A 22,929-nucleotide genomic window follows, 5' to 3' on the forward strand; every position below is an offset into this window, starting at 1 on the left:
GACACGGGGAGCCTGATGTCGCATTGCATCGAACCTTGGTGACATGACATAGCTGACACGCCTTTTGGTTTCGCCTTGACATGGATTTAGATTGAGAGACTTTTTGCCGCTTTGCTGAGTGGTCTTCCATCGCGGTAGCGTAGGGAGTATTAGCACTCCGGAGTATGATTCTTTCTAAGATCCCTTGCAGGATCGCAGGTCGTACTTTACAAGGATCAAAAACAGAGATGCCTAGATTGCCAGACGCTGAATGAAAATCCGGGGTAGTAAATCCTATATAAGATTTGACTGAGCAAAAGGGAACCCCAGACTTGTTTCATAAGTTACATCACTCGATCCGGGCAATTACTGCTCGATCTGGTCAAGAGTGGGTCGCACAGACGTCAAAACCCACGGAAAGTGAAGATGTGGAGAATCCCGGTCAATTCTTTCCGAATCTAGTTTCTCTCCGCCGATATCCGATCCTCATTGATGGGCCGCAACGCCAATCTACAATAAATTGATCACGACCACGGTCTAGTACCCCCCCCAAGGCCCGAGGCGGGAGATTGTCCGGCCAAACGGCATTGTTCTAGTTCGTTAACTTAAATTTACGCTCTTCCCGTGGAGAAAAGGATCCGTTAAAAATGACCTCATGGCCGGAAAATACTCCGTTGATAGTTAAGCTCCGCTGAGAAATCGAAACTAGGGCGGCATCGCTACCTGCAGCTGGGTATCCACTAATTCGAACCAGACCCCCTCATATCCTGTCTCCCGGGCTGTTCTGATCTGCTCTACAAATCCCTTCAGTCTTGATGCACTTGTCGCTTGCACGGTAAATGACGATAATTTATCCAACAATGCTTCGCCTGGTCCTTCAATCTCCAGCATCGCCATGGTTATTGGAAAGACCATAGGGAATGCAGTGGCTTTCTCGGCCGCGGATACGCTAAACAGTTCCATCGCGGCAAAAATGCTCTCGGCCAGCACTCTGGCCGTCTCGTCTTCCACCCCCAGCGGATATCGAAGCCGATGGATAACTAACAGTGCCGCGAGACGGTACACATTTGCTTGCGTGACTATCGCCAACACCTCATGTTGCCCGAAATTCTTATACAGCTCAGGTGGTGTCGGAGGCACCCAGTCCTGGATTCGTTGCTCGATCACTGCGAGCTGCTCATAATATCCGGTATATGTGGCACTGTCATCTAGCACGCTATTTTTCCACAGATGACTACATTCGCAAATGTCATAGAGATGAGGTAAGAGTGTCGCACAAATCCCCGCGTATCGATCAATAATAATGCGTTCTGTATCAGGGAATCGAATTATCGGAACTTCACGATGGGTCAAACATTCGACCGTATCGATCAACATCGGAGACATGATAATGCTTTCCATGATCGGATATTGCACCAGTCGGGAGAACCACGATTTGGCCGACAGAAGCGCACTCCGAACGATGGAATGTGCGGTATTCGAGTACGGAGCGGTGAGCACGTTGAACACGTACATCGTCTGCCCGAGAAACAGCGTACAAGCTGCATCATAATCGTTGCGAATAGTAACGTCCCGCAAGCGCTGCAATCCCTTCGCCGCCTTGCGCATATCCGGTTGCTGTGGACGCAAGACGAGCGATCTTTGGTGCCGAGTCATCATCCCCAGGAAAGCCAGATATCCTTCCGTCAGCGTCGGTCCGGATAAAGTCAAAATGGTATACACGGTCTTCTGCGCCTCGGGTATAAAGCTGGATCCCAGCATGAAAGGCGTATGAATGACTGAAAATTGCTCCACGTCCAACACCGTCTGCAGTGCGTCCGCCTGTGTTTGAAGTTTTTTTGGACAAGCAATCAGCCGCTCGGGCGACAGCATCATCATATTATTATTATTTGGTGTGCCCAGCTCTTCTGTGGCATCAGATTGAGAGCTTGCGTCGGACCCTCGGCTTGGCGCACGCGATGGCACCTTGCTACTGCTTGCTTCGGACTCGCTGTGCTGGTCTCGAGTCTCCACGCTCCAGACCTGCATTTGACCGTGTGGAAATGCCTTGGCGGACGGTCTGCGGCCGATGCGACCGCTGCGACGCGATATTGAACATGGAATCTTCAACCGGCGACATCTTGAGCATTGTTGATCACTGCCGTTGAAGGTGCATTTCTCTTTGGCGGCATGGCATCGATTGCAAGCCTTCACGACCATATTGCTTTGGGCCAGGAATCTGGCCCAGCTATCAGGGTTGAATTCAGGATGTACAACAGTACGCTAGCTGGTAGTTTCGGGAGAGTTGACGCGTGAGTTAGGAGGGCATCAGTGTTGCCCATCTCCCGATGTTTTCCCCGCTTTCCCCACGGATTGACCTCGGGCCAATAGACGACGATAGTTGCTTCCCTCGGATGAGAGATTAGTCATAGCCTTGTCCAGTTTCTTTTGGGTTTCTTTTGTTCCTTTCCCTGGGGCTTTGTTGCTTTTGAGGTTTCAAAGAAAGATAACCTTCGACGTAGATCATTCAAGTGCGTGATGCATGATCTTCGTGAATGGCTGCCCCATACTCGTACCTTTTCATGGATTCGGCCGAACCCCCTAAGTGGGTTTCATTGGTCGAGTGGGTTCCCGGTGACTCTGTCGGGTGGAGGTGGACATTTTCAGGGGAAAGCCTGGACCCCGTCGGGCGATCCCGCACACAGAATGGCTCAATGAAGCCTTCGAAAATGTGACCACTGGTCACGGTGCAGAAACTAATCTAGTTGGTCCAATCGTATGTACAACTTCAAAAGCCAAGCCAATAGCTTCTTCCGATCGATGGTCGTGATCTACCCTTTAGTAACCGGTTTCCGAGACACGTTCAAACGTGTCACAGCATGGAGACTAGACTCATAAGGGGTTATATGTGACGTCGATGAATTTTTTTCAATCCAATAAATCGTATTTCTGTCCTTCGACCAATAGATTGACTTTCCGATCCATATGGTCTTACTCACCGCTCCATCAACTTGCGATCTATCTCATTGAGTCAAAGTCCTTGCGAGACTCATAGGTCACGAACGCTGTGCTACCTGGATCTACCAAATGCTCGACTTCACCCTTGACATGGTTGACGCCTTGAGACAATTTGAATTAAAGTTGTGGGTCGAAACTTAGATAATTGTCACCTTTTTCAGATGCAAGTTCAGTCTGAAAATTGAGATCATTTGAAACACGGCAAATTACCGGGTGAACGTCGAATATTAAGGTCGCGACAAAATGCAGTCATGTTCGGGGCGCACGGGTTTGAGACGTTTGATCGACGTGTCAGTTAACAGAGACATCGAACTCTAACAGATATCATGCTCATCCCCGGTGACCCCATATTCATCCTCCTCATCGTATTCATCCTCATCATAGTCTTCCTCATCTTCATCTTCATCATCCTCACTTTCTTCCTCCTCGCCTGCGTCGTTACCTCCTTCGCCTTGAATCAGGTCCATAACAGAATGGAGCCCCTCAAAAACACAATAATCATTTGCAAGCTGCTCAAGTTCGTCCAATTTCTGCCACAGAGGTCCGTTCAATACGACTTCTCTTTCCGCGGGTGACATCTCGGACACAATATCGTGCATGGCATTTTCCAGACTTGGATCCGACTGGAACTGTTTCTGTACCTCGTGACCCAAGGTATCATTTGACGAAAGGCAAATTGTCTTGCCAATTTTGCGTAGTGTTTCTAGTCCATTGAGTCGAGTCCTGGGATTTGAAAACTCGGCGCATTGGTTGGCGATGTGACTGATAGTGGAGCTTACTTCGCTAGCCACGTCAAATGAAAGGTCATATTGCTTGGAGCCCTTCTTGGAGCTGTGCCGGACGTTAATCGCGGACCAAATCGACTTGGAATACTGATCAAAATCAATATTGCGTTTCTTCCGTTCCTCCATCATGCTGTTGATGGCGGCGGTCACCGTGGTGTTAACATCGGGATGAGCTTTGGCAGCTTTGTGGAGAAGCTCAGCCAAGCCTTCGGCTTTGAGCTTGATAATTTCCTTTGGTGAGGGGACTGGCGTTTCATTGATCGGGGCTTCATTGACCGAGTTTTGATTGGTCGAGGCTTCAACATGCTGAAGGTGAGTATCACCAGCAGTGTTTGCCCGTGCTCGTTTGGCGATCTTAGGACTGGCCATGATTGTGTGAGGCTTAATATGGGTGTGTGATCAGACCTGAGGGGGCAAACAAAGAAACTATCTCGGGTATGACTGGGAGGTATAAAAAATCAAGAACAAACGGCATAAAAAGTCGCGTTCACGTAGTTTGGGAATTTGTTTGATGTGGGTGTTGTGCGGCTAATGTGTGGCCCCACAAAAAAAAAGGGTGGTTGGTTTGGCTATCACAGTTCGTGCAAACTCCGGCCAAATTTAAAACAAAAGGATTTTGAGATTGCTAGTTAAAGCTGGACATCTGTACTTGGGCTGTTGAATTATTTCTAGATCTCTCTTAAGTAGCCAAGGCAGCATGCTTACGGCCAAAGCTCGGAGTTGGCACTTTCACCCAATCAGGCTAGTGATCTCGCTGTCCTGCGGGGTAAATGGGCTGTCATCTCTTGACATCTGCATATAAAACGTGACAAACCATAAGATATTCGTCACCTCCGTCATTCTGCCCTCGGTTTCTCAGCAAAATGGCAGCTCCAGAAAAGCGACCTGAAATCATCGAGCTTTCGCGCGGTCTGCGCGGGGTACCACAATGTGAAGATTATGAACGTATGATCTCGGGAATGATGTATGTTCACTGCCATCCATCATGGACATCTTGCTAATAACCCAGGTACAATCCCACCATCCCTAAGCTCTTGGAAGCGCGTCATCTGTGTCGCGGTCTGACAGCCGACTACAACAACCTGGACACAAAGACTGTGCCTTATGATCAAATAGCCGATAAGCGACTGGAGCTGCTGCGCAAACTGGTCGGTAGAGTCGGGGATGGCACGTTCGTTGAGCCACCCTTTCTCCCAGATTATGGATGCAATATTACAATTGGGCATCATTGCTTTATTAACTGGAAGTTTGTATCCGACAGCAATGACTCGAGCGTACCGTAAGCTGACCTTGTCTAGTGTGACTATCTTGGATACCAGTCTGGTTGTCATTGGAGATCGAGTGCAAATTGCAACCGGAGTCAGCATTTTCACTGCTGGACACGATACCAGTGTTCTGTCCCGCCGAAAAAATGTCGAGTTCGGCCACCCTATCTTTATTGAAGATGATTGCTGGATTGGTGGGAATGTGCTGATTCTTCCTGGTGTTCGGATTGGCAAGGGATGCACGATTGGTGCCGGATCTACTGTGACTAAGGATATTCCGCCGTATTCTGTTGCGGTGGGGAGTCCATGTCGGGTGGTCAAGACTATTCCATCGCCAGAGGAGGAGGAGCAGGATCGGAATAACCCATACCGGCACTTGGTTCATCAAAGTTACTGAAGATCACATCAACGATTATTAGAATACGATATAGCATGTCAGAAGCTCTATCTATAGATAAGACTCTGAATACAATTCACCAAGCTCACGTGCTTCCCCTTTCAGGTCAGGCCTGCAGAGACTTCTGTGGTTTTGGACATCAAGATGCACGATGTCAAGCAATTGAATGCAATATCCCAGCGCCGATGCGCGGTTCTTTCCCACCAAACCACACTAAGCAGGTCTGAACTGAGATGAGGATGTCTGAAAAGAGCTTGCTGGGGCGAAAGTCAATCTTCAATATGCTGGTTCTCAGAGCGACCGATAACATCATCGTCAACCACAACTTTGAAAGGATGTATGAGGAATTTGATCGGCTTTTGTTGGGGTTGGAGTATGAGGCCACTTCGGTTCAGATGTGGTCAACCTGTAAACACACCATCCGGCTTACTTTCTGTGCTCCTGTGTGGGCATGGCCGGATCAAAATAAGCAATGGCAAGCGCGTGGATGAAAGACAAGCACCGCGCTCTTAACAAAAACATGGAAAGGCTTTGACTGGTTATTTGTCAAATATATCTCTCCCATTGGTGGAAAGATGAAGGGTTCAAAAATAAGAATTGATAAGATCACCACACACACACACACACACACACACATTCTCTCTCTCTCTCTCTCTCTCTTCATCTCTTTGGTCAGCTGAAACAAAAAAATCCCCTCTGTGGATATTTCTGTGCGGATCAGAAATCACCGAGGATACTCCAGATCATCAATTCCCACCATCAACCAATGGTTCAACGAAGGAAGTGGCGCACCTTAAAACGAGAAAATTGATCTTTAAATGTTTTCTTCCCGACCATTCCAATGAGGCCCTTCGGAACATGACCGAGCAAGTCTCAACCCGCGCCCTAAAAGTCGATTGGCACTCCACTTAGGCCCCGGACACTCCCCGGATCAGGCTCAGAGCCCGCTTGGCGCGACTCTTGGCGGGCCTCTTGGCGTTGGAGATGCACGACAAGACCAAACAAGCCTTCAATATTCCCCTTATGCCACGAGCTGCTCGATATATAATAGGCTGCCAATGCCGGGGTAATCTGGTTACGTCAAACCCAAAAGTATTGGCATCGGTCTATTCTCAGGCCTAATAGAAGACTACCACGATATCAACTTCTCAGAATCCATGATATCGACGTCAAGCCGCGTTAGTCTTCCCGATGGCACCAGTCTCACCGGGAGCTCCAGCCACGGTATCCAAGTTCGGCCCGAATAACCACAATATCAGGGAAAGCGATTTCCGACCCGTTGGGCGATGGAGCACCAATTAACTTCGATCCTCGTCTCGGAGAAAGTCCACTCACCCCCACGACGCACATCCATCGTCTCAGGCGTGTTGAACCACACATGGCACGATATTCTCCGACGTTCGGCATTCCTTCCACGATCGTACCCCAAATTATCCCGCACACATCCCTGCTTGGTGCTCCAGGCCGACTCCCGCATTATGTCTCGGGGTCGACATTGTCCAATGGCGTGGGTATAATGAACTCGTTAACTTATTTTGATGGGCCCGATGGAGCCCGCGGCGATATCAACCAATTCAAGACTGGGTGAGGGATGCTGAGCACATACCATTTCGTAACCCACAATCTCCAGCTCAGTTGCCCATCCTGTGGGGTCTCCACGGCCTGGGGTTCACCGGTAGACATAAATGCAAGACAAAATCTCTGTCACTGGGTTTTTTTTTTCTTTCTGTTCTTGGTTTTGAGTATCTTTTTCTTCCTGCAAGCAATCATGTTCCACGGGAAAACGCTTCGTCTGGCGCAGGCGCTGCTCATTGTTGCGCCCGCCTTCATTGTTTTCGGTTATAATCAATCTGGACTAGGTCCATTGGCGACATTGCAGAGCTGGGTGGGCGTTTTCCCTCAGATTGACACCATCAACACTACAGGTGCTCAACGTGCGAAGAACTCTACTGCAAAGGGTGCCGTAATCGCCTCTTTCCAGCTTGGTGCTCTCATTGGAGCCTTATCGTGTACGGCTTTGGGCGACCGTCTCGGTCGCCGTAAGACTATTTTCCTTGGTGCCATCTTGACTCTTATTGGACAATTGCTGCAGACATCTGCCTATGGACTCGCACAGTTCGTTGTTGGACGTGTGATTCTTGGACTGGGCGTTGGTCAGTTCAGTGTCGCTGTACCAGTTTGGCAATCCGAATGTACATCAGCCAAGCACCGAGGTCAACATGTTGTTGTTGATGGAATTTGTATCTGCCTGGGTTATGCACTATGCAACTGGATTGATTTCGGTCTTAGCAAGGTGGATGGATCACTCCAATGGCGTATCCCGCTCGTTGTCTCGTTCTTCTTCTCTCTTGTCGTCCTCTTCTCCGTCTTCCTCCTTCCTGAATCTCCTCGGTGGCTTGTTCGGGTTGGCCGCATCGAAGAAGCGACTCACAGTCTCGCTGCGTACAAGGGTACCTCTCCTGACGACGAGTCTGTTCGTATCGAAATCGCCGGTATCGAAACCTCCCTCGAAGTCACTGTCGACAGCGCCAAACTGCGCGATATCTTCGACCGGAGCAAACCCGATGAGGAACGTCTACTATACCGGTTCTGCTTGTGCGTTGCGCTCCAGTTCTTCCAACAGATGTGTGGTGGAAACCTTATCTCGACATACGTGTCGACCATCTTTGAAGAAAACCTGCACATGACGAGCGACCTTGCTCGCATCCTCTCCTCATGCGCAATGACATGGAAGTTCCTTTGCAGCTTCATCGCTTTCTTCGCTATCGATCGTCTAGGTCGTCGCAAGATCTTCATGATCAGTGGCACAGGTATGGCCGTCTGCATGACCGTCCTGGCCATCACGACCAGTTTCGAGGGTAATCATACCGCCTCAGTCGTGTCGGCCGTTTTCATATTCCTCTTCAACTCATTCTACCCCGTCGGCTTCTTGGGTGGAAACTTCCTATACTGTACTGAAGTTGCACCCATGCGTCTCCGTGTTGCCATGGCCGCTATTTCGACAGGTAATCACTGGCTGTGGAACTTCGTCGTCGTGATGATTACGCCCGTTGCGCTGGACACTATTGGATACCAGTATTACATTATGTATGCTGTTATCTCGGCATTTATCCCCATTACAGTTTACCTGTTCTATCCCGAGACAATGAACCGCAACCTGGAGGCTCTTAACCATGTCTTCCGGGACGCGCCAACTACTTGGGATATCGTTTCTATGGCTCGCAATTTGCCGCAGGGTGAGGCTGCAGAAGTAGATGTGTGGATGCGATCAGAAGAGAAGGGGGCTGTCGAGCAGAGGGAGGAGGCTTAACGTTGCACATGTTCAGGATATGAGATTTGTATGTTTTACGATAGTACGTTGCAATAAATGATATGCAAGATATGATTTTCTCGTGCATACTAGCCAACCTTGGAAGTGGATTCCTCTCTCCTCTGTACTCTTATGTCGCTAGCTATCAAGTCTTAGTACGTTTCCATATGTCTTTTAATATGTGGCCAAGTATGCCTGAGGGACTTCGGAACATGGATACCACTAGTCAAATCTCAATCCCGTCCCGGGATCCTTTTGTGTTCACCGCAATAGGGTATCTTTGGTATTCTCGTATATTGTCAAGACCTGTATGCTAGGGATAAAATATATGTCCAAGGTTTTGATACATATATGTACTATTGAGTGTACAGGACGATGAGCCAATAATTACGACCGACAGTTGCCGAGATAGCTAAATATCTCGAGCTATAGCACGGCTCGCCCCCTCAGATTTTCCGGCAAAGCCTAGCAGAGGTAGGCCGACAGTTTGATAAAAGCATTACTGCAGGTCTTCCCTTGGGGAATCCCGTACTCTGGTCGTCATTTATGGGGCGCTGGAGGATATGTAAAGGCCATTGGGTCTGATATTTGGCCCATGGATGGGTACCGGCGGAAGACTTCGGATGAGCTGTTGGATGGAGAAATGGACTTATACCGAGACTTTCCACTGAAGTTAGTTGAGCTGGTAGATCGCACTTTCTATTGACTTTCTATTATTGCAACAAGTGGCATAACTTAAAAGCACTCCAGTTGGGGTCATCCCAAGGTTGCATATGCCTAGCTAGATTATGGGTTCTAACATCATTTCAATTTATAAATTCAGAGGGCAGTCAAGCCCTCCTATGCTATGGATGGCTCAGTCAACATACATCCAATGCGACATATCTAAGCATCATTCAACCATACATGCCTAATTAGGTGCCTTCAGGCTTGTCCAATCCAAGAATAGATAATTTGTAAGAGAAAAGACATAGATAAAGCGATTCAAAGTTTCGTGTATACCTAAGAAACGCCTAAGAATCCATCAATAAAGCCCGCTAACAAAAAAATTCCCAACGCACCACATGAGTCGTAAATCATAATTGAGATATGTCGTTATAAAGTGATAGAGGATATGCAGAGGATCTGAGATGTGAAGTGCAACTGTAAAATGCCGCAAAAAGGTGAGGTGGGATAAGAGACTCCAAATATGTCATAACGTATCAGCATAAATCATCACTTATATAGTGGGGGTCCCCGCGAAGAGATATATTCCGCATCTTGAGCAAGACTAGTTGGAATATACCGTTTAGCCGGTCCTCGCGAAGGACTCGTCCATCGAGATGCCCGAGGTGGAAAGCCGGCACTACTATATGAGCGCGGTCGATCGGAGCTGCTCCCTCCGCTTCCAGGTCGACTCCCTCCTGTGCTGCCACCGCTGTAACTACCTCTTCTGGCATCGTCTGCATATGGATCTAGATTGTATCGGTGACGAGGTGATGGCCGTGGTGGTGGGGGCATGTACATTGCTGGGTCTGGGGCTGGGGCTGGGGCTGGAGCTGGAGCTGGGTGAGGGACGTCGAAGACGAATTCTTTGAATTTGACGCCTGATGATCTGGAGCGAGAACGGTCGTCGTGATGATGGGATCTGGGTGTTCCGTCTGAGTTCGATTTTCTTGTTTTTGGGGTGGGGGTGGGGATCTCGCAGTCGTATCCTCTATGATTTCTTCGTGGCGCGGAGGGTGAGAGATCACGAAAGGGTTTTCGTGCGTATGCATCGTGGGAGTGACGGCGTGTACCTGAATGCGGTGGAGATAGGTTACGTCGGGCCCGACGTCTGGATTGGGTTTCAGGCTCGGGTTCCGGTTCTTCTTCATGGATTGTGTCATCGGAGACGGGTTCTGGCTCTGGAGGCTGGTCCATTTCTGTGGGAAATGGGTTGTGGGTATGCCAGGTTGACTGTTCATTATCTCTGGTGCGATAATGAGGATACTCCCGTGAAGATGGCGAAGGACCTCGGGGAGACGAAACACCAGACCGAACTCCATCCGGTCGAGAGGAGAAGCTCGGTTCCGGTCTACGGGTATCGAATGTAGGATACTCGGCGCTGAGGCGTCGGTGGTGCTGACGCCGCCGACCAGCTCGATCTGGCTCATAGTAGCTATGATTCCGCTGTGCTGGCTGTCGCGGCGGATGCGAAAAGCACTCTTCTTCATCTGGTAGTGGATCCTTTCCGCTGAAACGATAGTGATATCCCCCAAAGTCGGGTGGTGAAGCACGCTGCGTCTTCCGCTTCATGTAGTCTAATTCAAGTCGCCGACTTACTCCCTCATGCCACTGTAGCATTTCTGGGTCTGGCTCGGAGGGAAACGCGTCGCGAGGGATTTCCTTTGGAAATAACTCCCCGTTCGCATCGGCAATATCCCACATACTAACCGCATTTCGCAAGTACTGCCAGTGCTCGTCGGGTTCCATTAACAACTGAATTGTCTGCCATCTCACAAAGCCAGCCGGTTGTAGTGACGGAACGGAGGGCGGTTCATATGGATTGCTGGAAGGCTGGAGGCTGTGAAAGCAGCCAAGCGACTGATAAATGAACGAAAGCGCCGTAGATTTGGTACCAAGAAAGAGAGGATCATAGTTGCCGCCTACTTTGCGGTAGAAGGACGCGACGCGATCGGGGGTAAGATCATTTGAACCATTTGAATCAAACGTGGGCTGCGTCTTGTTAGTTGCTGTCTGTATCGAACCCATGACGTTATGCTCACCAACAACTGCGCGATCCCTAGACAAAGCTGTTCCAGCAACGGCGCTGGACTCTTGTCTGGGTTGATCAGAGTCCCCCAGGAAGACATTTCATCTGAGATCTCAGGTGAAGAGATTGCGACCAGCGCATTGCCAGGATCCTCAAGGGAGTTCGAGTCGATAGGCAACAAGTGGCGGTCAGGCACGAACATGTGGACCCACTGCGGGGAATTAAACAGAAACAGAGAAATGAAGTATAAACAATAGAAGTTGACGTCAGTTGTGAAAAAGAATGTTCTGAGCAGATGACTAGGAAGATTAAGAGTCATCAAAACAGAAATAATGTGATGTTATGTGGCACCATCACCCTTTCCAATCCCACTCAGCTGCCGTCATCATACGAGATTTTACGCCTAACACGGATCAGGTACCATCCCGGTCGCTAAGCCTCATGTGAAAGGTCTTGTATCATTCGCTCCGACTTCTCCCCTTTCATGCAGTCCACAAGGAAAACGTCGGCCACGAGTACATTGCGTCAGCCACATTGATCGGCACCCCCGAAGGGTCCAGTGGCCCAAAATCGACATCGGGTTGCGCTAGGAATTCTTCCATGTTCGCGCCTAAAAATTCCATGTCGGTGAGACTACCGGGGGCCGTGATCTCGGACAGGGCGTGGCCTGGTAGGTCTGAGCTCCGTGGGTCAGTGAGCGAGTCAGTAGGGTCGACGATAATGTCAAGACACCGTCGCACGTAGTCGAGGTTATCGTAGAATTCTTGCGCAGCGAGATTTCCGTGATCGCTCATGGCATGAAGGATTTCATACGCCGTCTCGAAAAGGGAAAAGTCATTGCAATGGTCGCTGTAGATCTGACTGGAAACCACCATGATAAGTGCAGACGAAAATATATAGTGTGCATAAAAGTATCCGAAGATCGGCAGGGTTCCGTTGGCCCATTCATCTACGATCAGCGAGTGCGTGTTCCTTGCAGCATGGATACATGCATCACCCAGGGTCTTGAGTGTCTGGGCATTGGAGAGGGCGGGATCTTTGTCGTGACCGGCGTCCCTCGATTGGATCAGAGTATAAAGCAAAATCGGTCGCGTGGCCAAGATGATGCACTGAGACCTATCAGCTATAGCCGCACAAGACAAGGCTCTTGCCTGAGAGAATCTCACCTGATTGAACTGAAGATGTAACGATATCACATTCTTAGGGAGTGGTCCATCACGGTTCAGTCGAACATGCGGTGGCAAAGCCTGGGACCACTGCTTGAGCGACATTAACAGTTTCTGCTCTCGCTGCAGGAACGAATCTGGTTGTTTTTTGCGACTATAAACTTTCTCCGTTACCTGGCCAGTGATCCCTGCGAGTGCAATACTAGCGTTCAGAAACTCCGTGTCTGAAAATTGTTCCTCGAAGGCATCGCCGGGTATAGTCGATGGCATCTCCACATTGATATCGTCGTCAGAAAGTTGGTTCGGCCAGCCAGCCTTGGAACTATAAATGCGATCGTAAACATAAATTGCCCACCACAGTCGAATGCGATGCTGTCGATCTACCGGGTCGGGGCATTGACACTCGGGGATGTTGTGGTGGAGTCCAAGAGTTAGGCCTACGCGCATGGCGCTGCCAATCAAGAAAAATGCCGAGTGCCGACGATTCAGGAAATAAGAGTATAATGACTAAAAATATTAGTTTTTCCACAGGTCTTTCTCCAGGTTGTGTGGCTTACCAAAAGCAGTAGAGACTCAATGTGAGCAAGGCTCGGTCGTTCCGGCAAAATGGGAATCAACATCATCGCATTCGCATAAAACGAAGCCCCAGGCACACCACACTCAGGATTTGAATTCGACCGCACCGAATATACTTCCCCGAGAGCAAACAGAGCGAAGAACTTGCAAGTCAAAATTGGATCATCGAAATTGCTCCTCCGGTACGTGTTTTCCAGTTCATCCATGGTGGATTTTCGAAGCACCAAGTGATAGACCCTGCTCACTTGACTGAAGACGACCTGGACGAGAAGACGAGCTTGAGCCAGGCTGGGCCATCGAAGTTCCGTGTTGCGCAACTTCATCAACGTTGCCTCAGATGTGTACTGTGTTCGGGTAATGTGGGATGTATTAGTATCCTTGGTGAGGACTTGACGCAGTCGGGTAGCGAAAGCCGTGCAAGCTGCTTCGGCGATATGGATCGGAGGGGCTGATGGGTCGTATGGTTGGAACCAAGCCAGCTTTCCCAACATTGGGTTATGAACATGAGTGTCGGGGTCGGGCGCAGTGGCATCTAACAAACATGTTGAGCGAATGTCCACAGTATAAAGCAGAGATAATTGGTAGCTTGGATACCTGGTTTGCTCTGCACATCAGATGGTCCAACTCCTGGAGATTGTGAGAGTTGTTCTCGTAGACGTTCATTCTCCGCTGTAAGCTGTTCGAGATAGCTGGAAGTTATTAGTAGACATACTTCAGATCAGTTCACTACTAGCTCCACACCTCTCGTGGACTTTGACCTGCCGATCGCGATTGATGTAGGTACATGCGGCAGGGCAGCCTGCTTGCCGGCACTTGACGCAAGGCTCTCCTCCAGAGCATTTAATCTTATGAGAGTGACATCGCCGGCATCTATGAACATATTAACAAGCCGATCTTGCATGAAGCTAGTGGAACCTACGCAATCGACTTCTTCTTCTGGCGCTTGATCGCCGAATCAATTGCTTTACTGGTTGAAGCCATTTTGGCTAATTCTCAGATGCCAGAATAGAAATTTGCGAATGTCCAATTGCTATCATGGCTGGAGCGGATGTTCGGGAAATTATCGGTAAGGTTTTATCTTGCCGAGTGGCGAATCAGGCGGTGGGAAGGTAAAGCTTGAACGTAGAAACATATAAGTCGATTAATTAAATTTTACGCTCAGTGAGTTAAGAATGGAAGCTTGGTACCCAATCGAGGGTTATTCGATTTCAGTTAGTACTCATTTGTCCAATTTGAGAAAAGGAAACACCAAAATGTGTCTCTTCAGTATATCTCGCTGGCTGGAACTGCAATCGGCGACTCAGGTCTTGAAGTTTGCATCAATTCAGTCCACCAAAAAAGAATGAAAACTTTGGGATGGGACAAAAACTAGGCTTCTACAGTATACATTAATTTGGCGACATGAATAACATTGCAAGTGTGATATGATAGATTTCTGAGCCGTCGGCAGAAGAATATTTGGCCGAACACATATAGAGAGTGCAAGGACGAGTGCCAAGCCAGACACCTGGACAAAACACAATGACGAAAGCCATGGCGCTTACCAGTTTAAAGATATGTCTTCAAAATCAAAGAAGGACTCTAGAGTAATTATGTTGACTTGATGAAACAAAAACTCAAAGATTCACCGATACGGGGAATCGAACCCCGCGCTTCGGCGTGAAAAGCCGACAGGTTAGCCACTACCCCATATCGGTTAATGGAGATGCTATTTTTGGCCCAGCACTTCCTAGTTGGGCGATGGGGCTAGACGATTTTGGACTGTCGGCGAAATCCCTTTCTCCGAGCCGACTAACAATTGCCTGCGCAATTCCATGCCGGAGAATAATCTCGGACCTTTCCCTTCAATGTAGGGAGCAGTAAGTGTTAATCTATTCGCAAAAGCCTTTCGCGAGAGGAGATAATTCGCATCGTTTCTTGGAGCCATGCAGGAGTCCAGAATCAACTGTTCTGTCGCACAAGCATATCACGGGTTCTGCGCGTATTGGATGTGTTGATTGAGTTGCATTTCACACAAAATCAAAATATAAGACGCGATTTGTCCATTTCACCTTGGGAACCGCGCTATTTTCGAGTATAATCTCCCCCGCCAGTCTTTTTTAAATCCCAAACCTTGTCTTTTATCTATTGGATCTTCCCTTCGCTCCCATTCTTGCAATTCGCATCATCTTAGATCCATTCAACTTAATGAGAGACAGAGAATGCGGATGCGCAACTTGAAAATCGGGGTAAATAATTCAAGGTTTGGCAGGAGGAATGTACCCTGTACATGACTAGAAACCAATTTTTTATTCGCTTTATGGTACGGAGAACACTGGGTATTCCATCTCGACAACAGAGTTCACAGTACACTTGCTTCCTCGGGACAAGCGCAGCACTTGAATGCGGCGTGCGATCTGACCCAAATGAACACCGCCAGCCCCGGCAACAAGGGCAGGATCCGCTCATCATTGAACAATAGCGGGATTCCATAGCGCTGGGTAAGTTCATGCAGCTTCTTGGTGATGGTGATCAATGCCCTTTAATATGAAATATTTGTTGGGTAGACCTCATGAGTAAAAAACGCTTCTCGATACGAATGACCAAATCTGAAGCAATTGCTCGGTATCTATACATATCAACCGACCCCCCCCCCTTGCTTTCACGTCCAACGTCTTGCTACGGCCCGTGCTCTGCTGTCCCCCTTGACCCTCGTGGTTCCCGTGGTTCCCGCAACGATTTAGATCTGTGATCCAGCCAATACAAATCAAGAATGAATAATAGTGCCGCAAGATCATGCTTCATTCAAGGAAACACTAGTCGATGGTGGCTGACATTCCAAATCATTCAATAAGCAGGATTGGTTGAACTTCAACCACATCCAACCACCAGAAGCCCTACCCCTTCATTCCGGATCGCCATACCACAACAGTTATTTTGTCTCCATGGTAGCTTATCCACCAATAATCATCCATAAAAATAGTGCCTGGGGATCTGTTGCATATCTGAGGCGGCTGAAATAGGATGCCTTCCCCCAGCCCTCCATGTAACTGGCTAGATCGGCGGCGTGGCATCTGACCCAACTCCCCTCTGTTTGGGTGTTAAGTGTAGTGCAACCTCCCATCCTCTTCATCCCAAAATTTGACATGCTGACTGCTGTCTACACCCACACAAACGCTTTTCGTCCTGCGACTTTCAGCTCGCTTGCTTGCGCCTGAGATCTGGACGCTACTTCCCATTGCTCGTCTGTCAGCAAATTATAACAAGAGAATTTGGTGTAGCATCTCACTCTTACAATCCTCTGTCCATACCCGAAGATACAATGGCCCTCGTGCGCGATCCGTACTTTTGGAAGCGCTTTTCAACAGCAGTGCATCTCGACGAAGAAGCGAAGGGCACACCTGAGGCTGAAATCATCACACCAATCACCGAAAAGTACGTCTACATCCTCCCTGACTCCGAACCAATAGGCTAACCAGACCGCTAGAGCACAAGACTCCTGGCTAGAACGCGAGCGTCGGAAAAGCAAGAAGTCTCTGATCTGGGGCTTCATCATCTTCTTCTGTATCGTCCTCCTTGTCACTGGTGGAGTGATCGTGTGGTGGCTCAGCAAGCACCACTGGCTTCAAAGCATCGAGCCATGAGCCAAGCTCCATTAAGCGCAGTGATGCATGGGTTCGATAGCATTTGGGACTAGATTGGTCTCTTGGCGTTGTGGATTGCTTTTCGGGTTGGACACTGGAGATATACCCGCCGCGCCTCCAGGGCGGCTTTCATGTTGGACTTGGTTTCAGTAGATAGCTTATAATATAGTACACAGAACATAAAAATATAAACTTTGCATTTTTACCACTTGTTTGTCTTCCAGTCTGCAATGTAACTATTGTTCGCGCAAGGGGTCGACCTACCGAAACTGGTCTAGTCACCTTCAAATTAATGATGAATATACACGTGCCGTCAGCGCAATGGGTCAATCCTGCGTATACCGCGGCACTTTAATCGAAAGAATATTGCCTCGCGTGGTCCGTTTTGTCTCCAAACTCATTATCCCTGGCGGACTAAACACCGCCGGCTCCAACCGTGTCTTATCTGGGCTTATCCGATAAGCCGCCTCCACACTTCCCCGCAGGAGCTTGAACTCGGATAAAAGGCCGCTGTCTCGCCAGATCTTTGTACACTCCAAATTCAATATGCTTCCTCCTTTCGACTACTTTGAGTATCGCCGCATACGGTAAGCAGTCTTCCTTTCCAGACTTAAGCTGCACATACATCCGATCTTGTCTAAAGCTGGACTATCCCCAGGAACCAAAAGCAGGCGGAACGAGATCTCCGCTTCGCTTCCCTGCCTCACCCATATCACCTCCCGATCACAGCATCGGACAAGAAGATTATCGAACAGCCCATCGAAGAGCTGGTCCGGGATATTCAAGGCTCTACGACCTCGGCTCTGACTGTTCTTCGCACCTATGGCAAGGTTGCTGTTCGGGCCCAAAAGCGTACCAACTGTATTACCGAGCTCCTGCTCCCGGAAGCAGAATCATGGCTTGAGTCAGAGGTGAACCTCAAAGGACCTTTGGCAGGCATTCCTGTCTCGCTTAAGGACTCTGTCCAGATCAAGGGTTTCGATACCACCCTTGGCTACTCCGCACTGGCGGGGAAGCCTTTCAATGAGGATGGACCAATGACAAAATTGCTCAAAGATGCCGGTATGTTCAACTCTCGATTACGAAACTGTTCATGAGAATACAAGCAGTCTCTAATCCGTCGTTAGGAGCTGTTCCTTACGCAAAGACTGCTTTGCCTATCACCCTTCTCTCCTTTGAGTCTGACAACGGACTTTGGGGCCCCTGTCTCAACCCCCATGTACCAGGGTATTCCCCTGGTGGCTCGACCGGTGGTGAAGGCTCTCTGCTGGCACAGGGTGGCCGTATTGGTATCGGCTCCGATGTTGCTGGATCAGTTCGTGTGCCAGCTGCTTGGAGTGGGATCTATTCGCTCCGCTGCAGCACGGGTCGCTGGCCTAAGGCCGGAGTGAGCACTAGTATGGCAGGCCAGGAGGGTATCCCGAGTGTGTTTAGTCCAATGGCTCGCACTTTGAATGACTTGACCTATTTCACTCGTGCCATGATTGGTATGGAGCCGTGGAAGTATGATAACACTGTCCACCCGATTGCATGGAGGGATGAGCTTGAGACCGATGCAAAGACCAAGCCTCTTCGGATTGGATTGATGAGGAATGATGGTACGTTTCTACGGTTCTTCCCTATTATGAATGCTTGGAATTGCTGCTGATCGGAATAGGTGTGGTTCCACCCACTCCTGCTATCGAGCGTGCTGTTTCCACCACAGTCGCCGCCTTGACCGAAGCCGGCCACACGGTGACTGAGATCACGACACCCGACGGAGCCGATCCATTCACTGGCCTTGACCTTGCATCTCAACTCCTGAACTCGGACGGCTGTCATCATTTCAACGTGCCCTTCCGCAGCTTCGAGCCAACTGATCCTGGCGCTTACCAGCTGACCCGTGTCGCACATCTGTCCCGTCCCTTGCGCTACCTTTACTACCTCTACGTGCGCTACATCAAACGTGACCAGATCCTCGCCACGTTAATTCGCAACTTCGGTCCTAAGTCATCTGCACAGGTGTGGCCGTTGGTCGCGCAACGCGAAGCCTTCCGGGCCACCTGGCACAAGTGGTGGAACGCCGAGCCTCAGCAGTTTGATTTCATCTTGTGCCCTGTCAATGCCACGCCGGCCTTGCCGCACAAGGCTATGTACGACGCCATGTCCTCATGTGGTTATACCTTTCTCTGGAATCTACTGGATTACACGGCGGGTGTCTTACCCGTGGGCCATGTTGACGCTGTGCGTGATGCCTTGGTGGCTCCCTATCGGACCGTCTTGCAGCGTCTAGGTAGCAACCATGCTGTAGCGCGCGGGGCCTGGAAGCATTATGATTCCGCCAATATGGCCGGTCTGCCGACGGCCGTACAGGTCGTCGGTCGCCGTTGGCAAGAAGAGCAGGTTCTCGGGTACATGGCTGTTGTGGAGAAAGCACTGGAGCAGTACATCGACCCACAGACTGGCGAGTGTGCCAAATATAGCCTACTTGAGATTGACTGAGAAATGGATCCCTTCTAACATCTTTGTGTTCTTTATCTTTCCATTTCCGAGCCAATCCCGTCTCAGCTCTTTTAAGTAGCGTTGCGTTATACCATACAATCAAATGAACCAACCTATGCCCAGAATTCTCGCACAAGGCTCCAGCATCACGCGATTAGTGCCGTGCAACCTCGTTGCGCCACTAGAAGACGCCCAAGCGGGGCGCCGCTACATTATTACGTATCACAGTCCCTCGAATAACGCTAGTTCAGTTGCATGTATATCCTGTCAACCCAGTAACTGAGCTTGTTGGTCGGAACTCCGCATGAAAGGAAGCAATCATTCAATTCGCTTTGTCATTACTTGCCTTGTTGCTTTCTTTGGTGCCTTGAACCCCCTGCTCATATTCTGCAGCTTGGCGCCTGTTCCATGCAGCTAGACTGAATCAGTACATTGTTCTGCGGTTGCGATTAGTTAAACAAAGGGTATCGACGTTGGCATCTGTCATTGCGATCCACTTAATCTATTCCAGTGATTCTAGACCTATCATCGATCGAGTGGTCGAATGCCAAATTCCTGTGTACCGCCGGGTCTGCAGCCCTGGTCACTCGATGAAAAATCCCCATACGGTCTTTGTGCTGCATTTTCTATATATCAGGGGGAAAAGCAGAAACAAACTAGTTGAGATGAGAATACAGATACCAGGGGCACTCTTCTGCTTTTCCAATCCACTACAGTTGTTGGTACCGAGGGAGCGGATCGTCCAGGTCAAAGAGAGGGAAGGAGCTTGGGGCAGTTGGAGATGTATCGAATCATAGCTTCAACCATGGATCACACCTCGTATACCTCCACTGTCGGACATCTTGCCCACTCTATAGGCTGGAAGATACGAGCAGATTTGCATGCAGATAATGCAACCTTGGAACTTGAACAAGTCCTGCAAGAAATGTTACATGGAATACGCGAAGAAGCTTGAGCTTTATGAAATTGCGGCCCTGAATTAGATTACCGTACGAGACCGGTTAATTACCCCAGATCAGCCAATTAAAAATTTGGTGTCTCAGGAAATGTAAGTCCGTTACCGAAAAGTTTCAAGATTACAAGACTGGTCACTGATCTCGGGCATCTTCAATCTATTTCATTTCTGCACTGCATATGTGCATTTCTCCCTTCTTCTCATATTCCATTTCCACTCTTCCAAAGGCTTTCTCAATATCTTCTCTATTTAACTGCCATCTCCACCAACCTGTCATGACCCGCCCATGAAAAGGGCGATCCATGTACAGATGGAAACCCCGAAATACTTTAATCTCTTGTGAACCCACCCCCCACGCGCTCTTACCCCGAGTCCACCTCACACAAAACCTCCCTCCTGACCAAAGGATGCCCGGTTAACTCACCACCGCATATCTCACAGTCGTTGCGCCGGTGGAAAGGCATCATCAGGGATGTCGAGAGTGAACGAGAAATGGCATCTAAGAAGCATAACCCGCCCGCGCGGAAGAAGGGTGGCATCCACTTTGTGAATGCGAGACCCACCTCAGAGTTCGAACGCCTCAGACTTCAGCGCGTAGTACGCGCGCATGTCGGTCGTTGGATCTCCACTCAGACCAGCCGACGTTTGCATACCTCCAGCCACTTGAATGGCGCCAACCTTCAAACCAGCCGAGGTTTGCCCTCCGACAAAAACGGCCCTAGTCACTCTATTGTTATCGCGTCGCATCCGCCTCTAAACCAGCCGCAGTACAAAAATCCCCCGGCGAGCGAAAACCATGACTTGCCCTTCTCTTTTATAGCTCCCGTTAGCCGCCCTGGGACTTTCTCCGCATTTTCCCCGCAAGAAAGTGACAGCAGTGAGAGCGGCGATGAAGTAATCACCCTGCCTCTACAGTCGGCGTCGGCGTCGGCCACATTATTACCCTGGAATGAGATTCTTGGATTAGATCGACAAGTCTCTGAGCAAATAGATCCCTTTATGACATATCCCAATCATTTGGGAGTGACACCCGAGGTGGTGGATGCATGCCAAACCTACTGTCCGTTGTCATCCCCAAAGACTTGAAAAACGATACTAACTCTACAGGCCTCAATACCATGTGGCCAGGAGTCGTTCCTGGACAAGGCAGCTCTTTTATGCCGATAAAGTCATCTCCCCGGCAATCATGGTTCTCGCTTGCTAGGTCGGACCCCACCCTCTTTTACCGCGTTTACGTATGGGTCTCTATGTCACCAGCGAGTGCTTTGGGCGAACCAACGGCTTCCAAGTGACTCGTACGGCCCAACTCAACACCGTCTTTTGGAGAAGTGTGAAACCGATTCGATTATATTGATCAATCAGGCGATTCGTGACCCATCACGTGCGATCAGTGATGCAGTTTTGTTGAGTGTCGTCTGCATGGCACATCATGCAGCCCCTGTCGAAATCAAAATTCAAAGCACACCTTTTGAACCACCATTTCAGCAATTACAGTGGCTGGATGTATATGGTTGTCTTTCTCCAAATATAATCCATGTCCAGGGATTGGTACAGTTGCTCAAGTTGCGTGGTGGCTTGCGAAACATTAAACTGCCCGGGTTGGCCGCAACGCTTTGTTTGTACGTAACTGTCCCTCAAAGAGGAATTTTCTACTGACTCGACCAGTTCCGAAGTTTTCGCTGCAGCCGTTTGGTGTGTCCAGCCTATATTTGAATTTTGGCCCCTGAACGAAAGGCGTCTTGGAGTTCCGCTGCAGGAATTGGTTGGCTTTGGCCCATCCGATATTCAACGCGGTTTCGGAAAATATCAAGTGATTGGCTTCACCCCCCAAATGGCGGAGGCCTTCCAAGCCGCCCGATCGTACGTCAGAATCATAAATAAAAGTGAGGAAGGCCGGAAAAGTCGTAATGAGGACCGTCTCGATGAATCACTACTCGCCGACCAACGAAACCTCACCGAGTATACCCTCCTCACGCTTCTCCCCTCTGAGGCCATTATATCCTACTTCTCCCATTCAACCCAAGCCACAACCTATGAAGCCTGTCGTCTAGCCGGCCTCATATTTGGTGTGGGGGTGATCTTCCCGATTCCTCAACAGAATAGTCCTCTTAAGGGCCTCGCAAAGAAAATCCGCGCCGCCGTCCTCCAGCCAACCGCAGTAGTCCTTTGGTCATCGGAAAGCACCCGTATCCCCCTGATCTGGATCTTAACCCTCGGTGGGATCGCAGCCTTTGGAACACCCGACCGTTGGTTCTTCGTCTCTAGTCTAGCTGATACTGTGCGTCGCGTCAATATACGTTCTTGGACCGAAACTAAGCTTTCCTTGGACAAAATGCTCTGGCATGAGGGTGCCTGCGAGAAGGCTGGTCGGAATCTCTGGTGCGAAATTGAGAGCTACTTGGAGGAAAACCCAACAGAAATCGATGTGAAGCCTCGGCTCCGCACTAAGTGACCCCTCTGCTATTTCGCACTCCCTGGTTTCTACTTCGTCTTTCAGTGATGTACTACTTTTCAATATTTCATACATATACCCCTTGCGCGGAATGAAGTGGCGGTTATCCCAATTCTCGCATGATGAACGGTATGACTGTTCAAGACTGAAGTTTATAGGACTTCTGACTATTTGACCAAGTAATCTACCAGGTCTAGGACTGGAAGTCA

General features: G+C 49.3%; 9 protein-coding genes across 9 annotated transcripts; 5 read left to right on the forward strand and 4 right to left on the reverse strand.

Moving 5' to 3' along the window:
* Nucleotides 1-684: 684 nt before the first annotated feature.
* N7503_002868 (Zn(II)2Cys6 transcription factor) lies at nt 685-2,178 on the reverse strand (the record flags this gene model as incomplete). Its single annotated transcript, XM_057062415.1, has 1 exon — nt 685-2,178. One exon carries the CDS (start codon nt 2,176-2,178, stop codon nt 685-687), a length of 1,494 nt encoding a protein of 497 aa, XP_056926377.1.
* Nucleotides 2,179-3,290: 1,112 nt separating this feature from the next.
* N7503_002869 (uncharacterized protein) lies at nt 3,291-4,130 on the reverse strand (the record flags this gene model as incomplete). The annotated part of the gene is made up of 1 exon (XM_057062416.1): nt 3,291-4,130. The coding sequence occupies one exon, from the start codon at nt 4,128-4,130 to the stop codon at nt 3,291-3,293; it is 840 nt and encodes a 279-aa protein (XP_056926378.1).
* Nucleotides 4,131-4,624: 494 nt separating this feature from the next.
* N7503_002870 (sugar O-acetyltransferase) lies at nt 4,625-5,423 on the forward strand (the record flags this gene model as incomplete). The annotated part of the gene is made up of 3 exons (XM_057062417.1): nt 4,625-4,725; nt 4,771-5,007; nt 5,060-5,423. The coding sequence occupies 3 exons, from the start codon at nt 4,625-4,627 to the stop codon at nt 5,421-5,423; spliced, it is 702 nt and encodes a 233-aa protein (XP_056926379.1).
* A 1,768-nt stretch (nt 5,424-7,191) lies between these two features.
* N7503_002871 (sugar porter family MFS transporter) lies at nt 7,192-8,733 on the forward strand (the record flags this gene model as incomplete). The annotated part of the gene is made up of 1 exon (XM_057062418.1): nt 7,192-8,733. One exon carries the CDS (start codon nt 7,192-7,194, stop codon nt 8,731-8,733), a length of 1,542 nt encoding a protein of 513 aa, XP_056926380.1.
* Nucleotides 8,734-9,948: 1,215 nt separating this feature from the next.
* On the reverse strand, nt 9,949-11,669 carry N7503_002872 (uncharacterized protein; the record flags this gene model as incomplete). The annotated part of the gene is made up of 2 exons (XM_057062419.1): nt 9,949-11,430; nt 11,481-11,669. 2 exons carry the CDS (start codon nt 11,667-11,669, stop codon nt 9,949-9,951), a joined length of 1,671 nt encoding a protein of 556 aa, XP_056926381.1.
* A 280-nt stretch (nt 11,670-11,949) lies between these two features.
* On the reverse strand, nt 11,950-14,190 carry N7503_002873 (uncharacterized protein; the record flags this gene model as incomplete). Its single annotated transcript, XM_057062420.1, has 6 exons — nt 11,950-12,576; nt 12,634-13,140; nt 13,191-13,741; nt 13,804-13,898; nt 13,951-14,079; nt 14,129-14,190. The coding sequence occupies 6 exons, from the start codon at nt 14,188-14,190 to the stop codon at nt 11,950-11,952; spliced, it is 1,971 nt and encodes a 656-aa protein (XP_056926382.1).
* Nucleotides 14,191-16,510: 2,320 nt separating this feature from the next.
* On the forward strand, nt 16,511-16,832 carry N7503_002874 (uncharacterized protein; the record flags this gene model as incomplete). Its single annotated transcript, XM_057062421.1, has 2 exons — nt 16,511-16,623; nt 16,676-16,832. The coding sequence occupies 2 exons, from the start codon at nt 16,511-16,513 to the stop codon at nt 16,830-16,832; spliced, it is 270 nt and encodes an 89-aa protein (XP_056926383.1).
* A 546-nt stretch (nt 16,833-17,378) lies between these two features.
* Nucleotides 17,379-19,313, forward strand: N7503_002875 (putative acetamidase; the record flags this gene model as incomplete). The annotated part of the gene is made up of 4 exons (XM_057062422.1): nt 17,379-17,419; nt 17,491-17,894; nt 17,960-18,430; nt 18,490-19,313. The coding sequence occupies 4 exons, from the start codon at nt 17,379-17,381 to the stop codon at nt 19,311-19,313; spliced, it is 1,740 nt and encodes a 579-aa protein (XP_056926384.1).
* A 1,447-nt stretch (nt 19,314-20,760) lies between these two features.
* Nucleotides 20,761-22,720, forward strand: N7503_002876 (uncharacterized protein; the record flags this gene model as incomplete). The annotated part of the gene is made up of 4 exons (XM_057062423.1): nt 20,761-21,328; nt 21,376-21,503; nt 21,631-21,887; nt 21,934-22,720. 4 exons carry the CDS (start codon nt 20,761-20,763, stop codon nt 22,718-22,720), a joined length of 1,740 nt encoding a protein of 579 aa, XP_056926385.1.
* Between the last annotated feature and the right edge of the window lie 209 nt (nt 22,721-22,929).

The sequence above is a fragment of the Penicillium pulvis genome (genome assembly GCF_028828015.1).
Source record: "Penicillium pulvis strain IBT 33274 chromosome Unknown contig_12_segment0_segment0, whole genome shotgun sequence".
NCBI lineage: Eukaryota > Fungi > Ascomycota > Eurotiomycetes > Eurotiales > Aspergillaceae > Penicillium > Penicillium pulvis.